At 41.5% G+C, this 25,907-nt stretch overlaps 1 protein-coding gene across 3 annotated transcripts in view; it reads left to right on the top strand.

Moving 5' to 3' along the window:
* Window positions 1–24,901, top strand: part of GDF11 (growth differentiation factor 11) — a 39,908-nt gene extending 15,007 nt beyond the window's left edge. For 2 of the 3 annotated variants that reach the window (XM_061615456.1, XM_061615455.1), the window contains 2 exons: window positions 11,825–12,198; window positions 14,678–22,909. In XM_061615456.1, the coding sequence (XP_061471440.1) occupies window positions 11,825–12,198; window positions 14,678–15,058 (755 nt within the window). In that variant the 3' untranslated portion in view covers window positions 15,059–22,909. Of the gene's footprint in view, window positions 1–11,824; window positions 12,199–14,677 lie in introns of all 3 variants that reach the window. The other variant, XM_061615457.1, reaches the window with a different exon arrangement.
* The last annotated feature ends 1,006 nt before the right edge of the window (window positions 24,902–25,907 follow it).

Below are 25,907 nucleotides of genomic sequence, written 5' to 3'. Positions count from 1 at the left end.
GACCAGGATGCTGATATCATTCATAGCTAAAAGTTATACCCAGCCAGCCTTTACATTGCCAGTGAATGGTCACAACAGTAACTGGATAAATGAATGCTCCCTGAAACATCTTGGACTATAGAAGAATTATGTTGAAAGATGTTCCATAGCTCTGGCTGTGACATGTGTATTTTGGAAGGGATAAGGAAAGATTGGAACAGGAATGTATATGTCCTAAGGACACTATCTAGGCATGTTCACCCACAAAGTCCTAAAGGACTAAATGATGTGAGCCCAGGATGCCCAAAGGACACTTAAAGAACTATATCTTCTTATATGAGTCTGCCCTCTCTTTAAGAACTGCTATGGAGGCTCTTCTCCATATCCCATTGATTGCGGAGGAAAGTATGACTGGCAGGGCCGGCACCAGCAGGTCGGGCCCTGGCTGAGGACTATTATTATTATTATTATTATTATTATTATTATTATTATTATTATTATTATATCCCACCCTTCTTCCCAGTTGGAGCCCTTTGGCCCAGAGGGGCCCCTGATGGGCCCCTCCTTAGGGTGGGAGGGTAGCGCTCCCATTCAGTGATCTGCAGTAGTGTTGACTCCTGACCCTGCCGCAGATCACAGAGAGGGAGCTCCCAGCCCCCCCATACAAACTGTGTGGACCCACAATGTCCATCCATATGCTCCATCTACCTCTCTCATTGCTGTGAATGCTGTGCTTGCTGCGTGCGCATACCTGCCATCAACCAAGATGGCAATGGAGGCTTCTCTAAGGGGCTAGTGCCCCTACTGCCATCAACCAAGATTGTGGCGGGGGCATCAGCCCCTTAGGGAAGCCTCTGTTGCCATCTTGCTTGATGGCAACCATGCATGTGCAGTGTGCAGGACATTCTCATGCAGCAATGGAGAAGTAGGTGGGGTGTGTGTGCATGCGGGTGTCGCAGGCCCCAGACAGGCTGGTGCCAGGGATTCAGGAGAGACTTTTTTTCTAGTCGTATGGAATTATTTGTCTTGGAAAATTAATTTGGGCCCCTCAGTCCTGGCTTTTTGCCACTTAGTTAAGATGCTTTTCTTCTGAAAGGCATTTCACTTAATGGGCTGATCTCTTGTTTTAAGTTGTCTTTATTTGCATTTGCACTGCCTGCCTGCCCCCTGCTAAAAATAAATAAATAGATAAGTTGTGTTATAAATTGATTTTTTGTAGCTGTTTTAAGTTTACTGTTAACATCCCTGAATACTGTATTGCGATAGAAGGGTGGGGTATAAATTTACCAAAATAAAACAAACAAATAAATGCACCAGTATGTGTTGCTTTTCACCCAGTGTGCATTTATTAGAGATACGCACTTTCTCTTTTCAGTTTCTCTCTGTTCACAGCAGCAGCTGCTGCTGTTATTAGAATTTATTACCCATCCTTCACCCAAAGATCCCAGGGGGTTACAACATTTTAAAACACATAATTAAAAACAGTTAAAAACAACCCAAACAACATCACAGAAAAAAGGGTGGGTCCTAAAAATATACATCTTGGGTGTTGAAGGCCAGGATAAAGGGATGCAGCATTTGCCGAAAATTGTACAATGAAGTTGCCAGACACACCTCAGTGGGGAGAGAGTTCCACAGCTTAGGGGCTGCCACAGAGAATGCCTTCTGCCAGGCCACCCCCCCCAAATTTCTGAGGGTGGCGGAACTACCAACCTCTGCTCTGCTGATCTCTACACTCGAGAGGGTCTGTAGGAAAGGAGGGGGTCTTCCGGATATTTGGGAATTGTTTAGAGCTTTAAACTCTAATGTGAGCACCTTGAACTGGGCCTGGAAATGAACTGGCAACCAATGCAGCTGTTTTAAAAGTGGTTATATGAATTCTAAAGGGAACCCCAGCCAGTAATCTCACTGCTGCATTTTGGACCAGTTGAAGTTTCCGAATTGTCTTCAAGGGCAGCCCCACGTAGACCACATTGCAATAATCCAGTTTGGAAGTTACCAGAGCATGGAGCACTGTGGCTGAGTCATCTCTGTCCAAAAGGGGCCAAAGATGACAAACCAGTTGGAGCTGGAACATGGCACTCCTAGCCACTAAGGCCACCTGAACCTCCAGTGACAGTGTTGAATCAAGGAGTAGCCCCAGGTTGCGGACCTGCTCCTTCAAGGAAAGAGCAACCCCACCCAGAACAGGCCATTGTCCCACCTCCTGGACATACAAACTCTGTCTTTTCAGGATTCAGCCTTAATTTATTGGCCCACACCCAGTGCATCACTGCCTCCAAACATTGGTTCAACACCTCAGCTGCTGATTCAGATGGAACAGAGAGGTAGAGCTGGATGTCATCTGCATATCAATGGCATCTCACTCCAAATGTCCTGATGACAGCTTCCAGTGGCTTCATATAGATGTTAAATAGCATGAGGGACAAGATGGAACTCTGCAGAACACCACAGGATAACTTCTATGGTGCGGAACAGTAGCCTCCCATAACTAGTTTTGGAAGTTAGTATCTGAGTGCTTGGAGAATCAGGTCACAGTGGCTACACAGACTGCAGGTATCCTGAAGTGGGAGTGGTTAAGGGTGGAGACCATATCCCAAAGTGGGAGTCGAAGCCAATTCTGTAGTTACTACAGTTTGCACTTGGAGTGAGTTGTATAAGAAAGCATTCACCAATTCCTGAAGATGGGTGAAAGTTATTACGGAAGTCCTCTTTTTCCTCTGTATCTATAATAATAATCCTCCCTCAGAACACCCTGCGAAGCATGCTCCATTTATGCTCCATAAAAACCTCACTCCTTGTTGACAAAGTGCATGGGGAATTTACAAAGGTTCAGATGTGGAGACTGCAATAATGCCCTCAGAACTTAGCCAATTATCTTTGATGAAGGTCAAATAACTATTTGAACTACTTGAATCATTTTGCAGTTCCAACATTTGAGACCAAATTCATCTCAGATTTGACCACTTCTGCCTTAAGTCTTCCTGAATTCCATGGAGCACTGAGTTAGCTGCATCCATGGAGCTCTGTATTCAAGGTTTGCTAGTCATCAGCAATGAGGAGGACATGGAGAAAAATTCAAGTAAGCAGAACATGCCATTCTGAAAACTCACTTTTTACTCAGGGAGGAAAGTACCAGTATCTGGAAATTACTCTCCCTATGCCATAACCTTCCCTAACAGCATGTGGGGAATAGCTAGGGTCAGGGCACAGAACCATGGACAGCGCCCTGGTAAATTTTGGGTGAGACACATTCAGTACCACTGAGAATACAGAGAAGATGAACCACTGGAATAGAGTGACTTTATGTTAAATGTGGGTGCTGTTGAATTATGCTCACAGACAAGGTCACTTCAGCAGAACCTCATGATAAACTTAGGGAACCTTGACATAATAAGTTAGCATGCCTTCCTGTGAAGGCTGGATTGTGTGCTTTCCCAGTCCCAGTCTCATAGTTGCCCTTTCCACCTCAGTCTGCGCAATGTCTGTGACTGTGCAATGCATTTCACAGAGCTAGGCCTACAATGCTGGTAGGAGGGGGAGAGGTTTTCTGTCACTTTAAGATCTGGCAGAGACTAGGCTAGAGGGAAAGAAGTTCCCAGGGGAGCACAGCATTAATTTGGTACTTGTGCACAGCAAATTGCCTTGGGCATTTGTTAGTAGAGGCCTTTGCTCCTGGTTGGCTGTGCGGGGTGAGGCAGCCAGTCCGTGTCATGACCTTGGCGTGTTAGCAGGGCCTGCAGTTCATGGCACATGCAGCTGGGGGTGATTAAACTGAGCGGGGTGCGGCAGGCAGGGGCAAGGGGCACTCCTAGCTTAATGTAACCCAGATGTCTGTGAACAGAGGGGGGGTAGCCACTGGGAGCTGCTAGCTGAAGTTGGGAAGGGAAAATGACTCCTTCTCTCACTCTTTAGTTTATCTGAATAGCAAAAATCCCAGTCTCTCTCCCAGTCCCTAGTTTGCCTGTTTAGATGGATATTATCCTCCATTTCCCCCTGACCATTATTTCTGGGCTGCAGGAGAGTGGGATCTCATGTCTCCAGTATCTTTGCTGTGTGTATTTCTCTGATCTTCACTGCCACTCTTGGGAATGCTTGGCATTTATGTATTGGCTTACCTGTTGTAGGAATTCAAAGGAAGTCTCAATTCAGTCCTTTATCTATGCGATGAAGGAATGATCCTATCCAAGCCACTAACATGTGGATTACACTATCTCCAGAGGTTATTCTAGATGTATTTATCTTGTCCCTGTGTAATATGTACATATATCCTACTTCTCTTGCAAAGCTCAGGGCAGCTTGTTGCAACAGATGGTCTGTGTACCTCACACCTGTCCAAACTGTGTATATCTATTCCCTTTCCTCAAGAGCATGTTTTGTGCTCCCATTTTTCCAAGCAGTAGGGGGTTCTAGGGACAGTTAGTCCCTTGGGAAGACATAGTATTTTGAAGCTTTCTGTGTGTTTACAATGTCTGTTTATTTACAAATATTACAAGCTGAACATATGAGAGGAAGGAAGCATCCAGACATGCAATGCTAGTCTTGAAAGCAGCGATGGTGACCCTGAGGCCTGGGGGCCAAATGTGTCCCCCTGTTTGGCCCTTGGAACTCTCTACAGGCTGCAGCTTTAGTGTGTTTGTCTGGCTGGTATGTCTTCATGAACTCCATGCCTCTTGTTGGGCTGGATGGTTGATAGAGAGGGGCATGTGAGTACAAACTAGCCTGGTATACAAAGGCAACATATACTTTTGATGCTCACCCATTTTTGCCTCTGGAGTGCCCACCGCTGGCCTGTGGCAGGTTGCCTAGAAGGGAATGCAAGGGAATGCGGTCCTTGGGCTGGAAAACTTCCCCCTCCTGCTTTAAAGCACTACTAGTTTCCCCAAGGCAAATAGTGTTCTCACAAGAGTTTTCTCCTTTTCTGCCTGTGTTCAAATCTGCAAAACTATTGTTCCAGCTTCCTCCCAAGTAAGTAGTGTGTTCAGCACCTAGCAGCCTCAGCCATTGCTGACAACTGAGGAACCCTATTTAGCTATTAGCTGAACAAAAGCATAGAGAAAAGATCATCTCCCCATTTTGCATTGCTATATTGTCCCCTGATGAAGAGCAGGTTAAAGTTGAAATGCATTGTGCTTCCTGTTTCTCGGTAAATGCTGCCTTCTACCTGTTATTTGATTTACTCTGCTCTGTCCTGACTGGGAGCTGCCCTCTTACTTAGCTACCTGTCCTCTTGAATGCTTCTCTGTGTTTTTTGTGCCATTTGTCTATATACTGATATGCATACTGAAGTGGAGATGAGTGAGTAAGGGAGATATTATCTGCTGTAAATACCTGGCTCTTCTTTCTGTATAGGTGTGCCTATGGTAGATGCTGCACAGCCTATGTGGGCTGAGGGGAGTTCTCTGTATCTCACCATTTCGTCTATTATCTGCTCATAATAAGGTTGGAAAGCGGGATTTGTCTCTATCCCAGTTTAGGCTGCAATCCAATACATGTCTATTCAGACGTAAGCTCCATTGGGTTCAATGGGACTTACTCCCAGGCAAACGTGTATTGGATTGCACCCTTGGTCTGTAATTCCACATGCTGAGAATTATACCTTCTCCATGCTTAGACAAAGCTCTGGATAACTTTTAATGAGGTGTTGCCAGATTTCAGCCCATTCCCTTTGCTCATTTTCCTTCCTCACCTGCTCCAGAATAAACTGAAGTTTTCCCTACTACAGCAGGCAGAAGAGAAGATGGACAAAGAGGAATGGCAGAGGAATGTGAGATGAAGCAAAAGGGCTGCATTCTCTCCTACAACCTTGAAACATTAAGATGTAGGCAGGATCTGGCAATCCTGTGTTTGACTGGCCCTATTGGTATCAGCATGTCCACTTCTATCTCTCCGAGGTAGGTGGCTGCAAGGGCAGCCAAATGTGACTTGTGTTAAAATTACATAGGATTATGGGCAAAATGAGAGGTGGAAAGTATAAGTGAAACAGGAGCAATTGCAGTATGTCAGTGCATGGGGGAAAAGAGCGTGGATATGCAATGGACTAAATAGGTGGGCAGATTAGAACAGGCAAACCAAAGAGAAGAGGCGACTGTTAATTTATTAACTGTATGGATTACAGACCAACAGGAGACAAGAGATGAACCATTTGATAACCATTACTACAATTACGTAAATACTGGCTTTCTTAAAACAGGGATGTACCAAAGTGGTGAAGGAAATGCCAGTGCTGAAGAACAAGAACACTAGTTGGAAGGAAACTTTAAAAGTGCCTTCAGGGCTGATTTACTTGCAGACTGTGCAGAAGGCATTTGAATAAAACCATAGCATAATACAGACACTCTCCAAATTGCAAAGGACAATAAAACAACACAGATTGTCAGTATAGCAAAGCTTTTCATGGATCAGTCACTGTTGACAGGTTCAGCAATGGAGAGTAGGAAAAAAGTATTAGTTTATATTCAATAAATAGCAGGGTGCTCCAAGAATCTACAGTGGAATCTGTGCTTACTACATTCTTTGTTAAGGAAATCCAGAATTATTTGACTACTGAATGGTAGAAATGATCAATATAATACTGTCCTGCTGGTTTACTAACCTTCTTTAAGCATTCAGATACAACATTGATTAGAGACATGGTATGGGGCTCGTTGTACTTATATGACTAATTTAGGGCAAGGAGTGAAGGATTAAAATGGGTAAGTAGACATGGATAGAGAATGTCTATAGATCTGGATGGATTTATTCAGAGCTGGGTTAAATAACATATGGGTCCTGGGCGAGATCTTGTTTTTCGGTCCCACATCATTTTCTAAACCTATATTCTCTGCCCCCATCCCAATGATAAGAAGTGCCATGCACGAATCTGACCTATTGTGCATCCAAATAAACATTTTGTTCTCTGTCAGTGACTCACCAGATGTGACAGGGAAGCTCATCAGCAGGCAATGATAGCAATCCATGTCCATCTTGGCAACTGGCGGCCAGAACTACAGTATCTCTAACATGGATGTGTGCTTCTAGTTATTGTGGCTAGGAGTCACCAGCAAGCCTATTTATCTTACCTTGTTCTTACTTCCATCCATAGACATATATACATAGCGCTCAAGGGAATGGTTTCTTTCCCGTCTCTTGCTCAGCTGCACATTTTGCTACTGAAGTGGACCGAGAACTGCTTATATGTGAGTCTTCTGCTTGATACTTAGGCACACACTACTCTGGCTGTTGTCCCTGTTCAGCCAAAGATAGAAAAAAAAATCTGAAATAATCTTGAAAGTCTGAAATAGGAATCATCCCTTTTTACTGGAGCCCAAACATATAAACAAAATATAATTTGCACTATATCCATATCATGTTCGAAGGGGGAAAATATAAAAAAGGCAGGTTAACTAGCATCAGATAAACAACCTTCCCTCACACCCAACAGACTGCCAATTTATTCATCAAGGAAGATGAAATAAAATAAAATAGATGTGCTGGAGTGGTGCCTAAGGGTCAATAGGAGAAAGAAGGTTCACAAATAACAACCCAGTTTTTCATTCTTCCGGTTGAGCTTGGAATAACTAGACATTGCTCCATCACAGGACAAACCAAAGCAGTATAGTGCTCTACGGTAGACCCAATGAGATCAGATGAAAGGTCAAGGCTATAAAATAATAAAAAAGACCCACATCCACAAAACCAAGTGCAGGAATCAGTTTATGTTCAAAGGCAGCTTCTACTTAAACTCGTTAATTATACAAAGGATTGTGTGAAGGTTCAGATAGCTGCCCTCTTTATTCTTTTGCATGATGCTGTAGAATGCAGAACTCCAAAGGCAGCTGCATCCCTAGTAAAATGAAACCTGATCCCTTTAGGAGGCAAAGTACACACAACCTTGTAGACTTCTTGGGTATTAGTCACTCACATAAGCACATAGCCTTCCTGAAATTCTCTAGTGCTGCATAAATAATTCTTTAGGGTTCACTTATCAATTGAGTGTTTTCTCCTCAGGATCCTGCTGTGAAGCAGAGGACTTGTTCTCCTTTAAGGATATATTTGATACTAGTTAGATGGAAATTATCTTTCTAACTGCTTTGGTTTTTAAAGTCTCAGAAGGAAACTTTCTGTTCCTGTCAGATCCAGGATTTCTTAAGCATTATAAAAGTATGGAAGTTCCACAGGCTCTGATCTTTCATCCTAAGAAGATACCATTTATGGTATCTGGGATTTTTACCTCTTTGTTGTGACTGGAACATTTGTTCAGGTAATGTGAAGATAACTGAAGTCGCCCATTACTACAACACTTCCTTCTTTGAATGCCTCCTTGATTTCACTCTTCATCTCAAGAGCAACCTGGGCATTTTGGCTGTGGATGTGTGATAGTATTTCTCCAATACTAAGTAACTTTTGGAGCCTGGTATTGGCACCCATAGCAAGTCTGTGGAGGAATCTGGTCCTTTGGGCATTTCTAGTTTGACACTATGTCTTATATAGAGAATGACACCACTTCCAGTATGCCTTTCTGACTTTCCTACAGAGTATATATCTAGAGATAACTGTACCCCACTAGTTCTCTCAACTCCACTTGGTTTCTGTTATGTACTCCTTTAAAACCAAGAATTTCAGCTTGCCCATCTTGGCTTGTTACCTTGACACATGGGCATCTGTGTGGTATTCCCCCTAGATGAGCCATAATTCCCAGCTTTCATTTTGAAGAGAGTACGTTTCCAGTATTTGAAGAATCTGAGATATGACGGGAAATGTGCAGGCTGAATGAAATACACATTAGCAATCTAGACTCTTGGCTTGGTTTTATTTTTATTTATATATTTATTTATTACATTTCTACCCTGCCTTTCTTTTCATCATAGAAACCCAAGGCGGTTTACATCTGGTTCCCAGGCGGTCTCCCATCCAGGCACTGACCAGACCTGACCCTGCTTAGCTTTAGCGTTAGCTTTTTCTGTTAGTTTTCCCTGGCGGTGAAGTGATTGCTGCCCATAGAAAACAACTAAAGTATTCAGGATTTTAGCGTGGTTGTGAGAGAGGAATAGTGTGTCAATTAAAAAACAAAAGGTAGTTGCAAGTGAGATTATCTTTTTAATTCTGCTTTCATATTATCAAAAAGTGTTTTTTTCTGAGTTCGTAAAACCTTAAAAAATTACTCTGTGAATGCCAGTACAGGTGAAGTTCATTATTATTATGTCCATGTTGCAAGGGGCAGGACATTAAGAGTGGAATATTTACTCCCCCCCCCAAGAAAAGTTCCTGCAGATGCCCTTGCCCTTAATGCTTTGTCACTGGAGCCAACATACTTAATCAACTGGGGACCCCTTCTTGCTCATATAAATGCTTACATGTATTAAAAGTTCCTTGGAAATTGAAAACCAGAACTGGTGATGGGTGGGAGATAACATTTGTCCATGCCTTGCTAGTTTTTTATTTGTAGGTTTTTTTTAATATGGTGGAGTACTCAGAACTGGAATCCGCATCTGCTTTCTAGTCTATCACACCAGCATTCTGCCACTTCATCCCTATTTTATTCTTCTGCATGTGTAGACCAGGCTTTGAGGCTCTGTGTAACCTAGTAGGGGTTTAATTCCAAACCCATTCCTGATCCTGGAGCAGGGCATGCTCCTGCTGCCCATCAGTTGATCAGGAAGCCAGATTTTGGCTGAGCATCAGGAAAAATTTCCTAGCTCTTATGGAGTAATACAACAATGGAACCAATGATGTAGGGAGGTGCTGGACTCTCCAACACTGGAGGCATTCAAGAGGCAGCCACCAGTAGTATATGCTTTAAGTTGCTTTCCTGCATTGAGCATGGGGTTGGATTCAATGGCCTTATAGGCCCCTTTCAAATCTATTGTTCTGTGATGGGCTGGGGATGGGGAGAGCGTTCCCTGCTCCAGCAAAGGAACAATCAGAGGCTCATGTTAGTACATGCCTACCACATCCCTGGGTAGTTGGTTCCATTGTTGTACTGCTCTAACAGCAAAGGAACAAGGAGGAGCTCATGTCAGTACCTGTCCTACATCTGATATCACATATGACATCAGTTGTGGGACAGGTGGCTGTAGTTTGCTAGGAGTGGCCTAGTGAGTAAAATTCAGAACTCTGGAGGACCAAAGCTGGCCTGGTGTCTGACGTTCCCCACCCCTGACCTATGCCAATATGTCCCCCCTAGGGCATTGTGTCCCCGAGTTCCAGATAACAGTTTTATTATATCATTCTGCCACTGACCCCCATTTTCTCTCCCGTACTTTTCCATTATTTGCCAGTGCAATTTAGTATTAATTCAATCTGTCCTCTCTTCCCTGTTTGCTACTAAGAGATATCAGAATTATTTGCAATCATAAGAACTTCAGATGTTACCTCATTGGATCAAGTTTGCCACAGGGCAGATTGCTCCATAGTTAATATCCCTTTGGCAGGAAAATGATGTTCATTGCAAAAGTAACTGATATATTTTAATAGCTTTGCACACAGCAGTGACCTCAAACCTTCTTCTATTCAGAGTGTATAGACAATTCCACCACCCCAGCCCCAGGGCCTTTTCAATTGTGGCCCCCACCCTGTGGATCTCCCTCCCAAATGATTTCTGCCATGCCCCTTCTATGATGAGCTTCCGCCAAGCCTTGAAGACCTGGCTCTTCAGGCAGGCTTTTGGGGTGGGTTAGATTTTATCTTCATTGTTTTTAGATTTTTAATGCCTACGTATTGTATGCCTAAGTTGTACGTTGCCCAGAGTGGCTGGACAGCCAGCCAGATGGGCGACTAATAAATTAAATAAATAAATAAAATGTTTCCTATAAACTGGTGTAGTTCTGATTTTATTTATTTATTTATTGTGCTTTTATACCGCCCTTTAGCAATAAGCTCTCAGGGCGGTGTACAACAATAAAAACAGGTTAAAATACAAGTGATCTAGTTTATACACATGGGCTTGGATTCTAAGTTTCTTTCCATAGACAGTAGCATCATGTGAATGGACTTCCACTCATGGTACACTTCAGTTTATTGGCAGAAGGAAGGAAATGATTTTGCCATTTCTACCTTTCCCCTGAAACTCTTTGTACCCCCCTGAAAATTGGCTCTGAAGCATTGGGGGATCCTCAATAACAATGTGGGTGTGGCCACAGGGGAAATTAACTTCCTTCCCCTTCTTTCTTCCTTCCTTCCAACAGTGGGATCCTCTGCTGGATCATAAGCCCTTACATTTGCAGAGGAGAACTCAGAATCTAACCTATGGACTTCACTAAGCAACATAACCTTTTTTTTTTTAACATATTAAGGTTTTAAAATGTTAAAGTAAGCTAGGTTTGTTTGGGTTTTTTTGGTCAAGTTGAGTGACTTCCAACTTAATACCATAGAATTCCATAAATGGCAATCCATGTTTTGATGAACACCAACCTGATGATCCTTCCCATCCAACCCCTTTGGGCCCAAACATCCACTGATGATGTACTAGTGTCCCATCTTCACAGCTGTCAAGTTTACAATTGAGAATCAGTTCCTGTCTTATGTTGTTAAGAAATATAAGAGGTGGTCTCTTGATTGCTTTTATTTAAAAGATAGTTCTCTGGGTTTCAGAGCTATAAACGGTTGTAAATGAATATCTGACTAGAGGATTTAATGTTTGCTGCGTTTGAGGCCAATTTCCACAACTTGTTGAGGGTATCTTATTATTGTATAAAACCAACTCCATTATGTTCAGGCAACAGAAAGCACTTTCAAACAGCCATGTGATTCATTAAAATAGATATGTGAATGGCTTCTTAGGCAGAAGCCCCTGAATGAAGTACTGGGAAACTGGTGTTGTGAAGAAGTTCTGCTCACTGCTTCTTTCTCTGTCTTTCTCTGCCAGCGGACCCTGTGGTACAGATTGAAGGTAACCCACACTGTTGTTTCTTCAACTTCAGCCCCAAGATCATGTTCACCAAGGTAGTAAAGGCACAACTGTGGGTATACCTGCGGCCTGTTCAGCATACCTCCACAGTCTACCTACAGATCCTACGCCTCAAGCCAGTGACAGAGGATGGTAGCCGCCACATCCGCATCCGCTCACTCAAGATTGACCTGAATTCTCGCATAGGCCATTGGCAGAGCATTGACTTCAAGCATGTGCTGCAGAACTGGTTCAAGCAGCCTCAGAACAACTGGGGTATCGAGATCAATGCTTTTGATCCCAATGGCAATGACCTGGCCGTCACCTCTCTTGGGCCTGGCGCTGAAGGCCTGGTGGGTAAATAGGGCATCACTTGTCTACTTTCTCCATCCTGGCCCCTAACATGGCATTGTAGGCCAAAAAAAACACTTTTTCCACAAAGCTCATAAAAGCTACACATGTTTGTTAATAGAAGTGACTTATTAGAACATACCTCCATGCCCTATTGTAGCATTAGGGTAAGATGTGCTGAGGAGAATAGATGGGAGATTAGTGAGGGAACAGTCTTTCAGAATCAATGATCACCCAAATGTCCCAGTGATTTGATGTTCACAAGGCACCACACTTCCTGAGTGCCATCAGTGAGTTGTATGTTAGGATGCTGTACTGGGAGAAAGGAAGTGCTTTCCCTTCCATACCCATTTGTTTGCCCTCCTGGTTGCAACTCCTCCTGCCTCCTAGTTTCTTAAAGGCTGTAATGCTAGGTTAGGGATGCCTTTACATGCCAGATCACAGTATTAGCCTTGCTGGTGAGGATCTCCCACACACTTAGTTGGTCTTTAAATAAATTGCAAAATCACTGTGCATCTTGATATTACTGGCCTCTACTTGGGTAAATATTCTCTCAACAGTTCTGAAATAGCCATGGTAGGGTAACTGGCACTAACAGGCACAATTCTTCCTTCTCTCCAACAGATAAAACCAGCAGTTTTCCCCAGGCACATTCCAGCCTTTCTTACCTTTCATCTAGCTTCAACACTTCACAAAGGCTGAACACTATTTACTTAACAAAGACAGCCTAATTCCAATTTGTACTAGGGCCACATTCACACCATACATTTATTCCACTTTATAACACTTAAAACAGACATGGCTTCTCCCAAAAAATCCTGGAAGGTGTAGTTTGTGAAGGGTGCTGAGAGTTGTTGAGAGACTCTTATTCTCACAGAGCTACAATTGCAGAGTGGTTAACGGTCAGTCCCTCTTCCCAGATAATTATGATTGTAGCTCTATGAGGGGAACGGGTCTTCTAACAACTCTCAGCATCCTTCACACACTATACTCCCAGGATTCTTTGGGGGAAGTCATGCTTGTTTAAAGTGGAATAATAGTAGAATAAATATATGGTGTGAATGTGGTCTAGCTTTGATGTTTCTCTGACACCCAGATCTCCACTTCAAAATATCCAGAATTCAGCAAAATATTTGCCATTATCAGGAAATTACATTTTGAACTAGTATCTTATCTTATTTCACTGATTTGTCTGAAGGAGATCTAATTTGTTATAGGTTATTTGATTCATACATTCCTTGATTCATTATTCCGTCAGTCTTAAACTATTTTTTCATATAAACAGACATTTAGTCAATTACTGTGCAGAGATTAAAATAACTTTTGTTAAGTGTTTTACTGATATAAAATATCTCCATATTTATATCGTTTTCATTTATTTCTCCCTCCCCTTTTATCATATTCTATTACTTGTCCTTTGAAGCTTATTCTTTTAAGTATAACTCAGATCCAATTAACTGAAACCCTGCTACAACATGCAGATGATTTTGTAATAAAAATACAAAGTTTAAAAAAATCACATAAAGATATGTGCATAGAAATAGAATTAATATTCCTTATGGAGCTCCCTTATTTCATTTCATCCACTACCTACAAATTGATATTTTGTTTGGTCTACCGAGTTAGATTACATACTTTTTTTCTGCTGGCAGCAGCGGTTGGGTCAGCATTCCATATACTGCATTTCTCTCTTGCTGACATTTTTTTAAAAGAAAGTATAACCATACCTTCAAGTCGATCGATTTCATGGTAAGCGGTATTCAGAGGGGGTTTACCAGTGCCTCCCTCTGAGGCTAGTCCTCCCCAGCTGGCTAGGGCCTGCTCAGCTTGCCACAGCTGCACAAGCCAGCCCCTTCCTTGTCCGCAAATGTCAGCTGGGGGGCAGCTGGGCTCCTTGGGACTATGCAGCTTGCCCACGGCTGCACAGGTGGCAGGGCACGTAACTCCTGAGCCACTCACTGTGGGGGTGATCTTTAGCTGGCCCTTGACACCCAGGAGACAAAAGCGGGGATCTGGACTCCCAGCCAGGCTCTCCTCCCCACTGTGCTATACCAGCTCCAATAACCATATACCTATACCTATATATAAGCAGCTTGTGCTTGGCCTTATTAAAGAGGAAAAGCAATACTCACGGTTCCTGCTGGGAACTGGATAAATTACTGTATGCTGTGATAAGTCATGTTAGGACTGGAGGCAAGATGATTTGTCTTGGAAGGACAATAAGGGCTGGGGCTAGGGAGAATTGGATAAGGCTGAGGAGATAAATATATATAAATAGTTGGTTTTAAGGATATACAGGGTAAAATTGGGCTAGAAGGATGGCTTAGGGTTTTTAATGCAACTGACATGTTTCAAATGTCTATCTTTGTGGGTTGGGTTTCTTCCATGGGGCTGGTTATCTCTATCTCTAGGATATGGGTAAGTAGATGTTGCACATGAACACGTATCTTTGTGTTTTCTCCCTTCCAATTTCACCCCCAGCACCCCTTCATGGAGCTGCGTGTGCTGGAGAACAACAAACGGTCCCGGCGGAACCTGGGACTAGACTGCGATGAGCACTCAACTGAGTCCCGCTGCTGCCGTTACCCGCTGACTGTGGACTTTGAGGCCTTCGGCTGGGATTGGATTATCGCTCCCAAGCGGTACAAAGCCAACTATTGTTCAGGCCAGTGCGAGTATATGTTCATGCAGAAATATCCTCATACCCATCTGGTGCAGCAGGCCAATCCCCGGGGCTCAGCAGGGCCTTGCTGCACACCCACCAAGATGTCCCCCATCAACATGCTATACTTTAATGACAAACAGCAGATAATCTATGGCAAAATCCCTGGCATGGTTGTTGACAGGTGTGGATGCTCTTAAGCCCCCTGCTTGTCCTTTCACTCCTTTCTATTGATTCCCCTGGATTCCTGCTTTGATTATGTACCCTGACACTGATGAATCCATTCCTTAGCATTTTAAAACATTTTAAAGAGAAAATAATTGTGGGAAAAGAACAAGATGGATAGAACTGAAAATCTCTGAAGTGACATCATGCACTGTGCAATAATCAAAACAGACGTCACGTTACTGGAGAGTGAATGAGTTGGCTTGGATCAATACTTTCCTCGCTGAGGCAGATCTGAAATGAGCATTCTTCTCTTTTCCTCCAAAACGCTTTGAACCATAATTGCTCAAGCTTTACTTTTACTGGTGTTCTTTTTCTTCCCAACTCTCTTGCTCTCTCGATCTGCGAGCAAAATGATTATAAAGTGAAAAAGTTCATCAGAAAGAGAGAGGCTCTTCAACCAGTTTACAAACAGTGAAAGCTTCCTAGATTGTGATTGTTAAGTTAAATAAAATGTTGTATGGAGCTATAGAGATAAGAGGCAAAAAAGAGGTAAATATTTTCTATTAAGATGAAGAAAGACAGAGGAAGGAACCAGCCAGCTTGGGGAATATTTGGCATTTTGTTTTTTGGGGGGAGGGGGAATATGGTGTGGGAATTTGAGGGTTGCTGAACCTGCCTGCCTTTTGTGAGACAGATCCCTAAAGAGATAGGAGAACCCCCAGAGAAATGGAAACTGAAATCCACTTGCAATGCTCTTCTGTGTTGCATGGTTATAAGGTGTGGTGATGGAGTTGGAGGTACAGCCTGTAAACTTAATCCAATTCTACCTGCCTTGGATGCAAGTCCAACTCTTTAGTTTCAGTATCTCTCATACAGACTGACAATATCTGCTCCAAGAGTGAATATTCTTCAGTATCCCTCATGCAGACTGATATTTGCTCCAAGAGTGAATATTCTTCAGTGTCCTTGTTTTTAGAAAAGTATGAATCCAACTCAGTGAATTCAAAGTTGCCCTTAGCTTACAGTGTATCTACTCTAAGTCCCTATTTGAAATAGTGGGGAAAGGACCAGGGGGAGAGTTTTGTCCATGACAAAGGACCTCTATTTCCTTTTTCTCCTCTGGTATAATTTGCATTATACCAAGGAGGGTTTCCTCACTTACAGAGTAGGAGTCTCTCAAAGACGCCATAAGGGGATCTCTTATCAAAGATACAGTAGAGGAGGAGATAAATTGATTTTATTTACTTATTCATTCGCACCACAGAGCTTTACTTTAAGCACAATTTTTGCCTAATGCTTCAATTATGAAAACACACACACACATGCATGTAAATATGATAGAGTTGTTCTTTGCTAACTGCAGATTTGAATTAGACCCATCAATTTGATATGGCTACTTGCAAGATTTTTTTAATGGCTAGTGCAGGAATGGAGAACCTGTGTCCCTCTGAATGTTGGACTACTGGCCATGTTGGCTGATGGAATGTGAAGTTGTTGAACATTTGGAGGGTCACAACTTCCTAATATTTCTATTGTACAAATGTAGCTTTACTTAACAATTTGGGCTAATGACTTCTTGATGTTAGGCAGTAACACAGCAGTGCTTGATTTTTTTTATTTTTAAATGCACTTATGTAGATCCTTACACCATTGCCAGCCTTCCATGAAACTGCAGTAAACTTCCTTCCCCTAACCCAGAAACATAGTGCAATTCTGCTTCTACTACAGGAGGCAACAAAATCTTGGATAATATAGGAAAACTAAACATTAACTCACAAAAAGTGGAGAAATAGCCTCTAATTAGTATGCCACAGAATGAATGAATTTAATCCAGAGTTGGTATTACTCTTCCCCCACCCCCTACCCCAGTATATAGAACCTCAGATGGGAGATAATTGCTCTTTAGATGATGGAACAGTAACTGCACATTGAAAATTTAGCAAATGTCATATCTGAACCTATGATTTCTAGGTTTAGAAATAGGCATATAAGGGATGGATCAGATAGGATTCCTGCTGGAGTCTCTACATTGATGATGTCTCTAGCAAGCTGTAAGTTGCAAGATAATGTCCAATTTGTTGTAAATCTAGTTATTGCTGGCCTCCCTCTGACAGCCTTTGGGAAGATGCTGGGTTAGAATGGATTCCACATACATGGTCCACAATCCTTAGATTAGATAAAAGTAGAAGAAGCTCTTATGGTGAATATAAGGGCCTAGTGATTGTGGTGTTACCTATGTTGGCTGTAAATATGGAGTCAAGGTATTGATTCCAGTGTGGATTTTCTGTGCAAGTGAAAAATGCTGCAACCTTGAATCCAACCAGCAACGCATTAGTTGGTGGTTCAAATTCCAGAAATCTTTGCTGTTAGCTACTTTAGTTCAACTATTCCATGTTGAATTTCCACCTGTGGTTGGGACAAAACTTTGAATCTAGTTTGTATGGGAAAAACTCATTTGTTCAATTAAGACTGTCAGGAGCCAAGTTATAGACGGAAGGAGCAATTGTTCTCAAAGGCTGAAGCACTTAAATGAGATGGCATGTATGGTGAATTTTGTTCTTGCAGAAGCATTTCGGTATTCCTCTACATTCAAATAGGGAAAATGTCAGGTAAAGAACCATTGAGTAAGTGATGCTAGATTAATTGTGGCATTTGTGAAGTAGACCTATGGACATCTGTAAGGGACATCTATGGATTATATTCATGCAAGGATTTGCTGCTGCAGACTGTTCATACTATTACTATATCTGAGGTGCAGAATTTGCAGTTGCTTATTGAAATAGGAAAAAAAGAGAAAAGCAACTGAGAAGTCCTTCTGAAATAGCAATATCTTTTTGCACCAAAGTGGAACAGTCAGGCTCAGACTACTCATACCATTGTGGCGTCTTTACTTCCCTTTTGCTATTTTCATGACAGTATGAAATCAGAATCCCTGTTTCTCCAGAGTTCAGCTGTTCCTGCTGCTTTAGGGCTTGTTTCTCCACTTCTCTGCTTGGGCTGTCTAGTGAGCTGCTGTGTGGCATGATGCAACCCTTCAGAAATTCCTGTCATGGGTCTGGACCCCGGGTGTGGGGTGATGGACTGGAGGGGGGTCTGTAGCAGACCTGGAGCCAAGTGTTTGTTCAAAGTTTTCAGCAAGACTATTTTGAGCCAACCATAAGCTTGTTTGCCAGGATTACAGCTGTTCTGTTACACTAAAGCAATTTAAACTATACCATTTGACTTCTCCTGAAGTTGCTTTTTCAGAGATGTTCTGATTATGGATATGATAGGTGTCATTAAATGGGGAAGAAGAGTCGGATATGACCATCAGAAACTAATTCACCCTACAAAAGATGGCCTTTCCAAATCTAGCACTTATTGTAAAAGAGTTAAGCTGTGAATCTAAGCACTCAGATGAATTCCTGTATGGATAAACTTAGCTCCTTTTGTAGGTGAATACATATTGAATATTTGCTGTACTGATCTGAAGTTACTGAGTACCAGACCAGTGGGCAACCTTTAGACAAAGGCATAGATGAAGACTTGGATGAAGATGCATAGGATGAGATGCTGTGGTAAATCTTAACTCCATATCCCACTCTACCCTGTTGCTGGGGTGTTCAACACTGTCCTAGCTGAGCAGAACCTTAGCACTTCTCATGGGTTTAAACCCTAAATTCCAGAAAAGGGAAGAGTCCCTATCTCAAATTGCACAGAGAACAGCTCTCTTTTTGCGCTATACTGCCCCCTCTAGCACTTATAGACTGAAGCGCTTCATCCTTTTTCAAAGCACTGAAACATGCCTTTTCAGTGTCATGAACATATGCGAAATTACACTAACTTATTTATCATTTGTTGCAAATGAATTGGCTGAGGTATATATGGCATAACAGCTCTGCAAATGGAAGTCTATAAGTGGATTTAAGCTGGGAATCCCTGAGCCCTCAATGGTTGGAGTTGCCTTGATTTTTTCATGTTATCTCCAGGTTCCACAGCTTTGTAAGTTCCCAATATGCTGTATTTGTCACCTCCATTCCCTTTTTCTGCAGCTTGTGTTTTTGGTAGACAGTTAGGCCCATAAAGATTAAAAGCTACAATAGAAACAAAATTATGAAGATTCTTTCATAGTGTGCCACCGGGCTTCACAAAAGAGAGTACCAGAAACATGAAGGACACAAACCTCCTAATTTCATATTAGTATATTTAGCAATAAAAAGCTGGGGAAGAGGTGAAGATATTCTTAGTGTGAGATTTATCTAACAAAAATATGTCCCAGCAAACTGACATTACTTGAATCGGTATTTTTATTAATGGGGAATCTGAGCAGTTGCTACATAATGATGTAGAACAATGCCATTATTTTTTCTCTAGTTCCTGTCCTCTTATAAAGAGAAAACAAAAGAAAATAAATCTCTAACTGTTGTGATTGATCAGAACAGCTGTCTCTGAAAAGCTGTAGAGAATCCGGTACTTGAAGAGGTGTGACCTGTCCTTTCAATCCAATGGAAAGTGATAATAGTTTTAGATGCCACAATTCATTTGTTCTTTCTCTTTCTCTGAATGATACAATTGCTGTGAGTCTCTATGCCAGATGCGAAGAAGATACTTGTTCAGTAGTACTTTAATCCAGCACAGTTATCTCCATTTCATGCTTCTCTGGTTTCTTTTGGAAAACATTTACCCTCATAGGATCTTTCCCTGAATTGGGAAAGAGAAAAAGACCAGATGGTTGAAAGAAATGTGAGATGGGATTCCTTGATTGATGTCATTGACTTTATCATGTGATCTTCAGGGGATGCCACTTCTTTGTGTAAAAGCAGGATATATACACCACATGGATCAGTTTGTGAATTAGGTAGCTAATGCCCTCCAACAGAGATTGGTGAAGAGTCACAGAAAAAGGAAATTACTTCTCCTTAACAGTTCAATTTTAGAATAAATAACCAGACACAAGTCTTTAGTTCATTCCTTAACACAAATAACATTGATATTCTCCTTCTTCTAACATTAGCTGAAAAACTGTTGTTCTTACTAGTCCCTCCCACCCCACAGTTAGCACTTAGGAATGTAAATACAACTGGGTTCTTCAACACTGCTACTGTCACCATCCATTATGGCAACAAGGACAATCTGACAATCAGAACAGTGCTGATGGGCCCATTTTCTTAACAGATTCAGCAGGAGGACTGTACATGCACTCTGCTCAGTCTAACAGACCTGATGTACTTGAGCTGTGAAAATCCAAGTCATTCACAAAGGCAACAGCATACTCTACTACTTTTCCTCTAGAACAGTGCAAATATACATCATGAACAAGGTGTTGTATCTTCCAGCTAGCTGAGTTATTGATATTCTACACATGTATAACACCAGATTTGATAAAGAATTAGGGGGTTTGTTTGAGAAAGTCAGCATTAATTCTTGTCCAAAGGAATCAACTTTCATGTTTGTGCTCTAAAATTTAAAAGTATACAGATAGTATCTGCTGAACCTTAGAAAGCAAAAAGGGTCTTGTATCCATCTTACTGTGTTCAGGAGGCAAATAGCATCCTGTTTGTTACAACTCATGTCCCCTAGTTCCTTGCCTCTCCACTTCTGAAAGTACAAAAGTAGTAGAGTATGAATCAAAAATTCAGTTGCAGTGGTCACTTCATTGCTTTTATGCTATGCATATAAATGCTATGAATTTATTGTTCTCTATTTAGAAGGACTCATGTTAGAAGCTGAAAAGTGGGAAGTGTATACGAGAGAGATTTGAGGTTAGCAGTGTCATACTCTAAGACCATTATACTAAGCACTATTCTATAAAAACAGAATGCTGCAAATGGTTTGTTTTAAAATCAGTAAGCAGGCTTGAGTTTCTAGGAATGAAACCAGAATGCTTGAACTGAAAAAGGAATTTGACAAATAATCAAGTTATGTAGATTAATGTTAGCCTGTGATAGGAATATCATGAAACAGTATGACATGCCACAGCAGTGAGGATTATTTCCTCACCAAGCTATGAAAATGCAGAATCTCCATTCAGTGAGGTGAGGGCCATCTCATAAATATGTTCCACAAAAAACAACCCTTCACAACACCCAGTTCTACATCTGCCAAGATCAGCCAGGGCTTATTTTGTTATGTTTTCAGATTGATCTTGCTTTAAGATGGAGATGCTCTTAGATGACCTGCTATGGCATAGAGCCACATACTTTGCAATACACAATCCTTCCCTGTTGGAGACACAGAGGAGGGAAGTGTATGACAAAGCTATTTTAATTAAATATAATTTCCTGTTGGTGGCTTTGCTCAGCTGTAGGGAGGGGGTGGAGGGATATATACATGTCATTGCAGAAAACTGAGACGATCATGATCAAATTGGATCCCTGGGAGTTGGACTTCTTCCAATGGGACATCTCCAAATGGGTATTTTTGAATGCAGTCTAGCTCTCCAAAAAAATAATTCAGAGCTGTGTCTTGCTTGTATATTCAGTAGGGGAAACAGAATAAATTTCTGAATCTGTTATAACAGCAGACATTCAAAATAATGAAACAGCTGAAGTTTAGGCTTAAGTCACAGAGTATGCAATTAATTAATGGAACCTACTGTACTGGGCTAATGTGATTACAAGTAACTCATTAAATAGCAGTGCATGGCAGAAACTGTGGTCAGTAGAGATCCTTGACTAATAGCATAGGATATGAAGAAAATCCTCTCCAGTTATTGTTTTGTCATCAAGGCCAGTTCATTGTACTTTGGTTAATGTGTACCTCATTAATATAGAGTATCTAGATATTAAAGAGAATTTAGAGTGAAGGAGAAGTCATTCTCTTTAAATCTTTCATCTTCACATGCAAGTCCAGTAGAACAAATGCTATTAGGAATTATTTTGAGAGACTTGCAACCTGATCCTATGGATGCTTACTCAGAAGTATGGCCTGCTATGTTCAGTTATGCTTACATGGGAAGGCGTGCGCTTAGGACTGCAACAATGCAGTTGATTCTGTAGTACAAAAATATCCCTGTATATACGCGTCCATCTTTCCCTGTTAAACACTAACGTAGCCCATCAGTATGTATGATATACCATACAACTGGGCAGGTCTCTCCTGAAACATGGGTCCTTTCTTTCTGGGATTTGGGTGGTTTGATTCCCCACCCCACCCCTCCTACTGCCCAATGGTGCTAAACTGGAAAGATAAATCCAATTCACTTGCTACTAGTGGCCCCTTTGATGGGACAATACGTGGTTTTGGGTAATTTGACTCACAAAAGGCAGGCAGGCATGGTTATTTTTGGATGTATGTTTGTAAATATCAGTCCTGCAAGTATATTATTATTAACTTTTTGTTGATATTATTGTGCATGAATGTCATAGAGGGGTGTGTGTGTGCGTGTGTGCCTGTGCCTGTGCCTGTGCGTGTGTGTGTGTGTGTGTGTGTGTGAAATGAAGAATTGAGTTTGAGGGTGATAGTGACACAGGCGAAGTATTTTTTAAATCACATGACCAAAAGGCCATTCACTGGTCAAGATTGTTTTTGTTTGTTTGTTTGTTTTGATCACATGACCAAACACAGCACTTGAACAACAAAATGTAAAAATATATTAAAAAATTAAAATATAAAAAATAAAGAGTTCAGAGCTTTTCACTCCAGTTCTGCAGCTGGGACATGCATAGCTGTCATTTCAATCTTTCCAGATGGAAACCCATTGGCTGTCTTAAATTGATTGCTAATGAGGAGAAACTGGGATTCCGAGGGGAAAGCTAATGCCATTACAGCATGTGTTGTGCCATATAGTAATTTTAGTTGCCTAAAATGTGCAAGTTGGTTTTAGGTCCATGGCTGATGTTAATCAACAAGGCCTTCTGTTGTGCTTGGGGAGTGTGTCCATTCACACTTCCCACCATCATCCTGAACTGCTGCCTTTCTCTACAAAACGGATACCAGTGTACTTTGGAAGCAAGAGGCAATCCTATCAGGACATTTGAGGAGGCCTCAGAGACTTTGCAGGAGTGAAGCAAAGCGTCTGGACTTAAAAATGCTGAACGTTCACTGTAAAAATTTTCTGTATTGAGAGACTGCTTTGGGCTAAGGTACCATTTGCACTATAGAAGGTTAAAAGAAGATTTAAAGAGACTAGGATGGGGTTTCCCTTTTGTGACACACCCTAGAGCTCAAGGAGAGATACTTTTATGTCTGTGCTTTCTCTTTTTGTAATGGCTGTGCGTGAAGATTAGTGCATATGAATCTTGGTATAGTTCCTTTCCTGCTGAAGGCAATACACTATGTAGTTCTGCAATCCCAGCAATCACACATATCTGATTTCTAAGCCACAAAGTGTCTTGTTACTGCCATACTACTGAACGGAACTTGCATAGGGTAAGCAAACTGAGCAGTTGATTTCTCAGTGAAATACTTACTGGGCATTTATGTACATCTTCTTACTATTTGATCTTTTTGAGGATCCTAAATATAGAATTAGTTAATCAATGTCCAGCTAGCTTTAGTTTCCCCCCTCAGTTGTCATGGATGAGGGGAAGAACCTATGTCAAATAATTAGTCCGGGAGAAGAGACTAAAGCTAGACTTTTAACACAATTACAGACTGTGCCTCATTTATTGGGAAACAAGGAATACTACATTTTTGTTGCAGTGAGTCAAGAATGTGTCAACAGGAGAATGGATGGTATAATATTTAGGACTAAAGGGCTGAGCCTCAAACCTACTGAACTCTTCTGTAAGCTTCCTCACCAACTTTGGTATAATTTGAGGCTGATTAGCATTATCTCTGTCTCATCTGTGGAAGAAGAATGCAATATCTTTTATAACAGTAGTGTGAGACTTAATTGCAGAAGCCAGGCATTAATGAAATGTAAAGGCATTGAGGTGATTGACAGCTGTCCTAAGTGGAGTGGGGTGTGAAGTGGTGGATTCAGCATCACTTCCAAAGTCCTGCGGAATGTTTTTAAAAACAATTGCCCTATAGAATCCAAGGGGAAAAGTTATTTATACCAGCTGAAGGCTGGCATGGATGGGAGACCTGATCTTTGGGCCTCTCTCAAGAGAATGAAAGGGTCCTGAATCGAGTAGATCCAAGGCTACGTCTGCTCCACCTCCCCCCTGCTCTGGAATATCCTGTTCCATGGCCTAACATCAGCTACTGCCAGCAGAAACACTGCTGGTGGTAGATTTTGCCCATGGACTTTTCTGTGGACACAGCAAGGGCCTCCACTGTGGATGTGATTTCCCTGCCAGCAGAGCTCTCCTATGCTCATGGAGAGGCACCTGTGTTCAATCCAACTCCCTTCACCCAGTGGATCTGAGGACTGTCTTGCAACTTTTTCAGGACCAATTTATTAAAAAAAAAAGAAACCAATCTAATCAGTGTGAATGCTGGCATACCGTATCTCACCATCCCATCTTGCACCACATTTTTGATGCTGCTGACAATAATTTTTTAGATGGCTTAATTGTCATTTATCATATTAAAACACATCTGGTCTGTTTCACTTAACAGCTTTGGAGTTAGAGAGGAATTATGTGACAAATGTTTTACCATAAAAATAGTCTTCCTTCCCCAGTTGGAAAAGCTCCTAGCTATTCACTTTGCCAAAAACTCAACAAATGCACATAGTTTCAGGCAGGCATCTATTCACTCCTGTCCCACAGGGGTTACTGACTGAAAACATAAGAATTAAATTGAGATGGCACTCATTTATGAGGAACTGGGGTCAGAACAACTGGGGGTTGTAACAGCTGTTAATATATCCATATACATATCTTAGAAAAAGAAAACCAGAGGAAAGCAAACAAAAGTAAGGATTGCCTTGGCTATATTTCTCTTCTGTGTTGTGTAAACTAAATTTGTTCTGTAACTGGCTTTAGTCTGTCAAGTATATCATAACCACTGCCTATGTTCCAATTTCTCTTTATCCTTTTTTAGATTTTTTTGTACAATAAAAATATATATAGCAAAAAGCATTTTCTCCTTTTAATGCACTAATGGAGTTTTAAATCTTAAAAATGTAACTCAAGAATCTCTAGATCTGAATTTCCAGTGCAACCATTAGATACAATGTCAGAGTTATATTTCAGAGTAGCTTTGGCTCTGTTCTTAGGAAAGAAAAGATTACAATGTAATAGAAAGTATGCGCACATGTGCCTGCTGTAAGGATGGAGCTAGACACTGGACATCCTGATTCCCAGAACCATCTGTGACTGTACAATCATGCTTCCCCTGGCATGACACTGGGGTCAGCACAAGAAGATATACAGGAATACCCCGCTATACGGACCTTCACTTTACGGACACTCACAAGTATGGACATATTTACGGTAGCACCATTTCCATTTATGTACGGTAGCACCATTCCCATTCACAAGAACGGACAATTAACGGCATGACGCCACCGCCCGATCAGTTTCCAACTACAAACTTTTTCTTAAAATAAGGCCTAATGTGTTTATTTTGGTTATAAATGCGTTATTTACATCAGTTATGCCCGTATATGACGACTGCAGTGCAGTATATGCATCGATAAGTGAAAAAAGGTAGTGCTTCACTTTAAGTACATTTTTGGTTTACGTACTCTCTCTGGACCCATTGCGTACGTTAATGCGGGGTATTCCTGTAGCTACAAGTATGAGAAGAAGATATACCTTATTTGAAACCTTCATAATTCCAGTGCATTCTTGGCAATTTTACATCTTCGTCCCTTTCACTAACTTTCTTCTCCCCATTCAGTTTTCAACAGTAAGAAACAGAACCCAAGAATCTGATCTCTCCGTTCCCTTTGCTTGCTTTCTAACACCAACTTACTGGGCACCATACTACTCCTATTGCTGGAGCAATTTGTTTAAAGCATAGGGAACAAAACCTTATTTTTAAAAACAGAAAGCAGCTTTATGATCT

This window comes from Rhineura floridana, chromosome 3 (genome assembly GCF_030035675.1).
Source record: "Rhineura floridana isolate rRhiFlo1 chromosome 3, rRhiFlo1.hap2, whole genome shotgun sequence".
NCBI lineage: Eukaryota > Metazoa > Chordata > Lepidosauria > Squamata > Rhineuridae > Rhineura > Rhineura floridana.
This window is presented reverse-complemented; position numbering and strand designations above follow the sequence as displayed.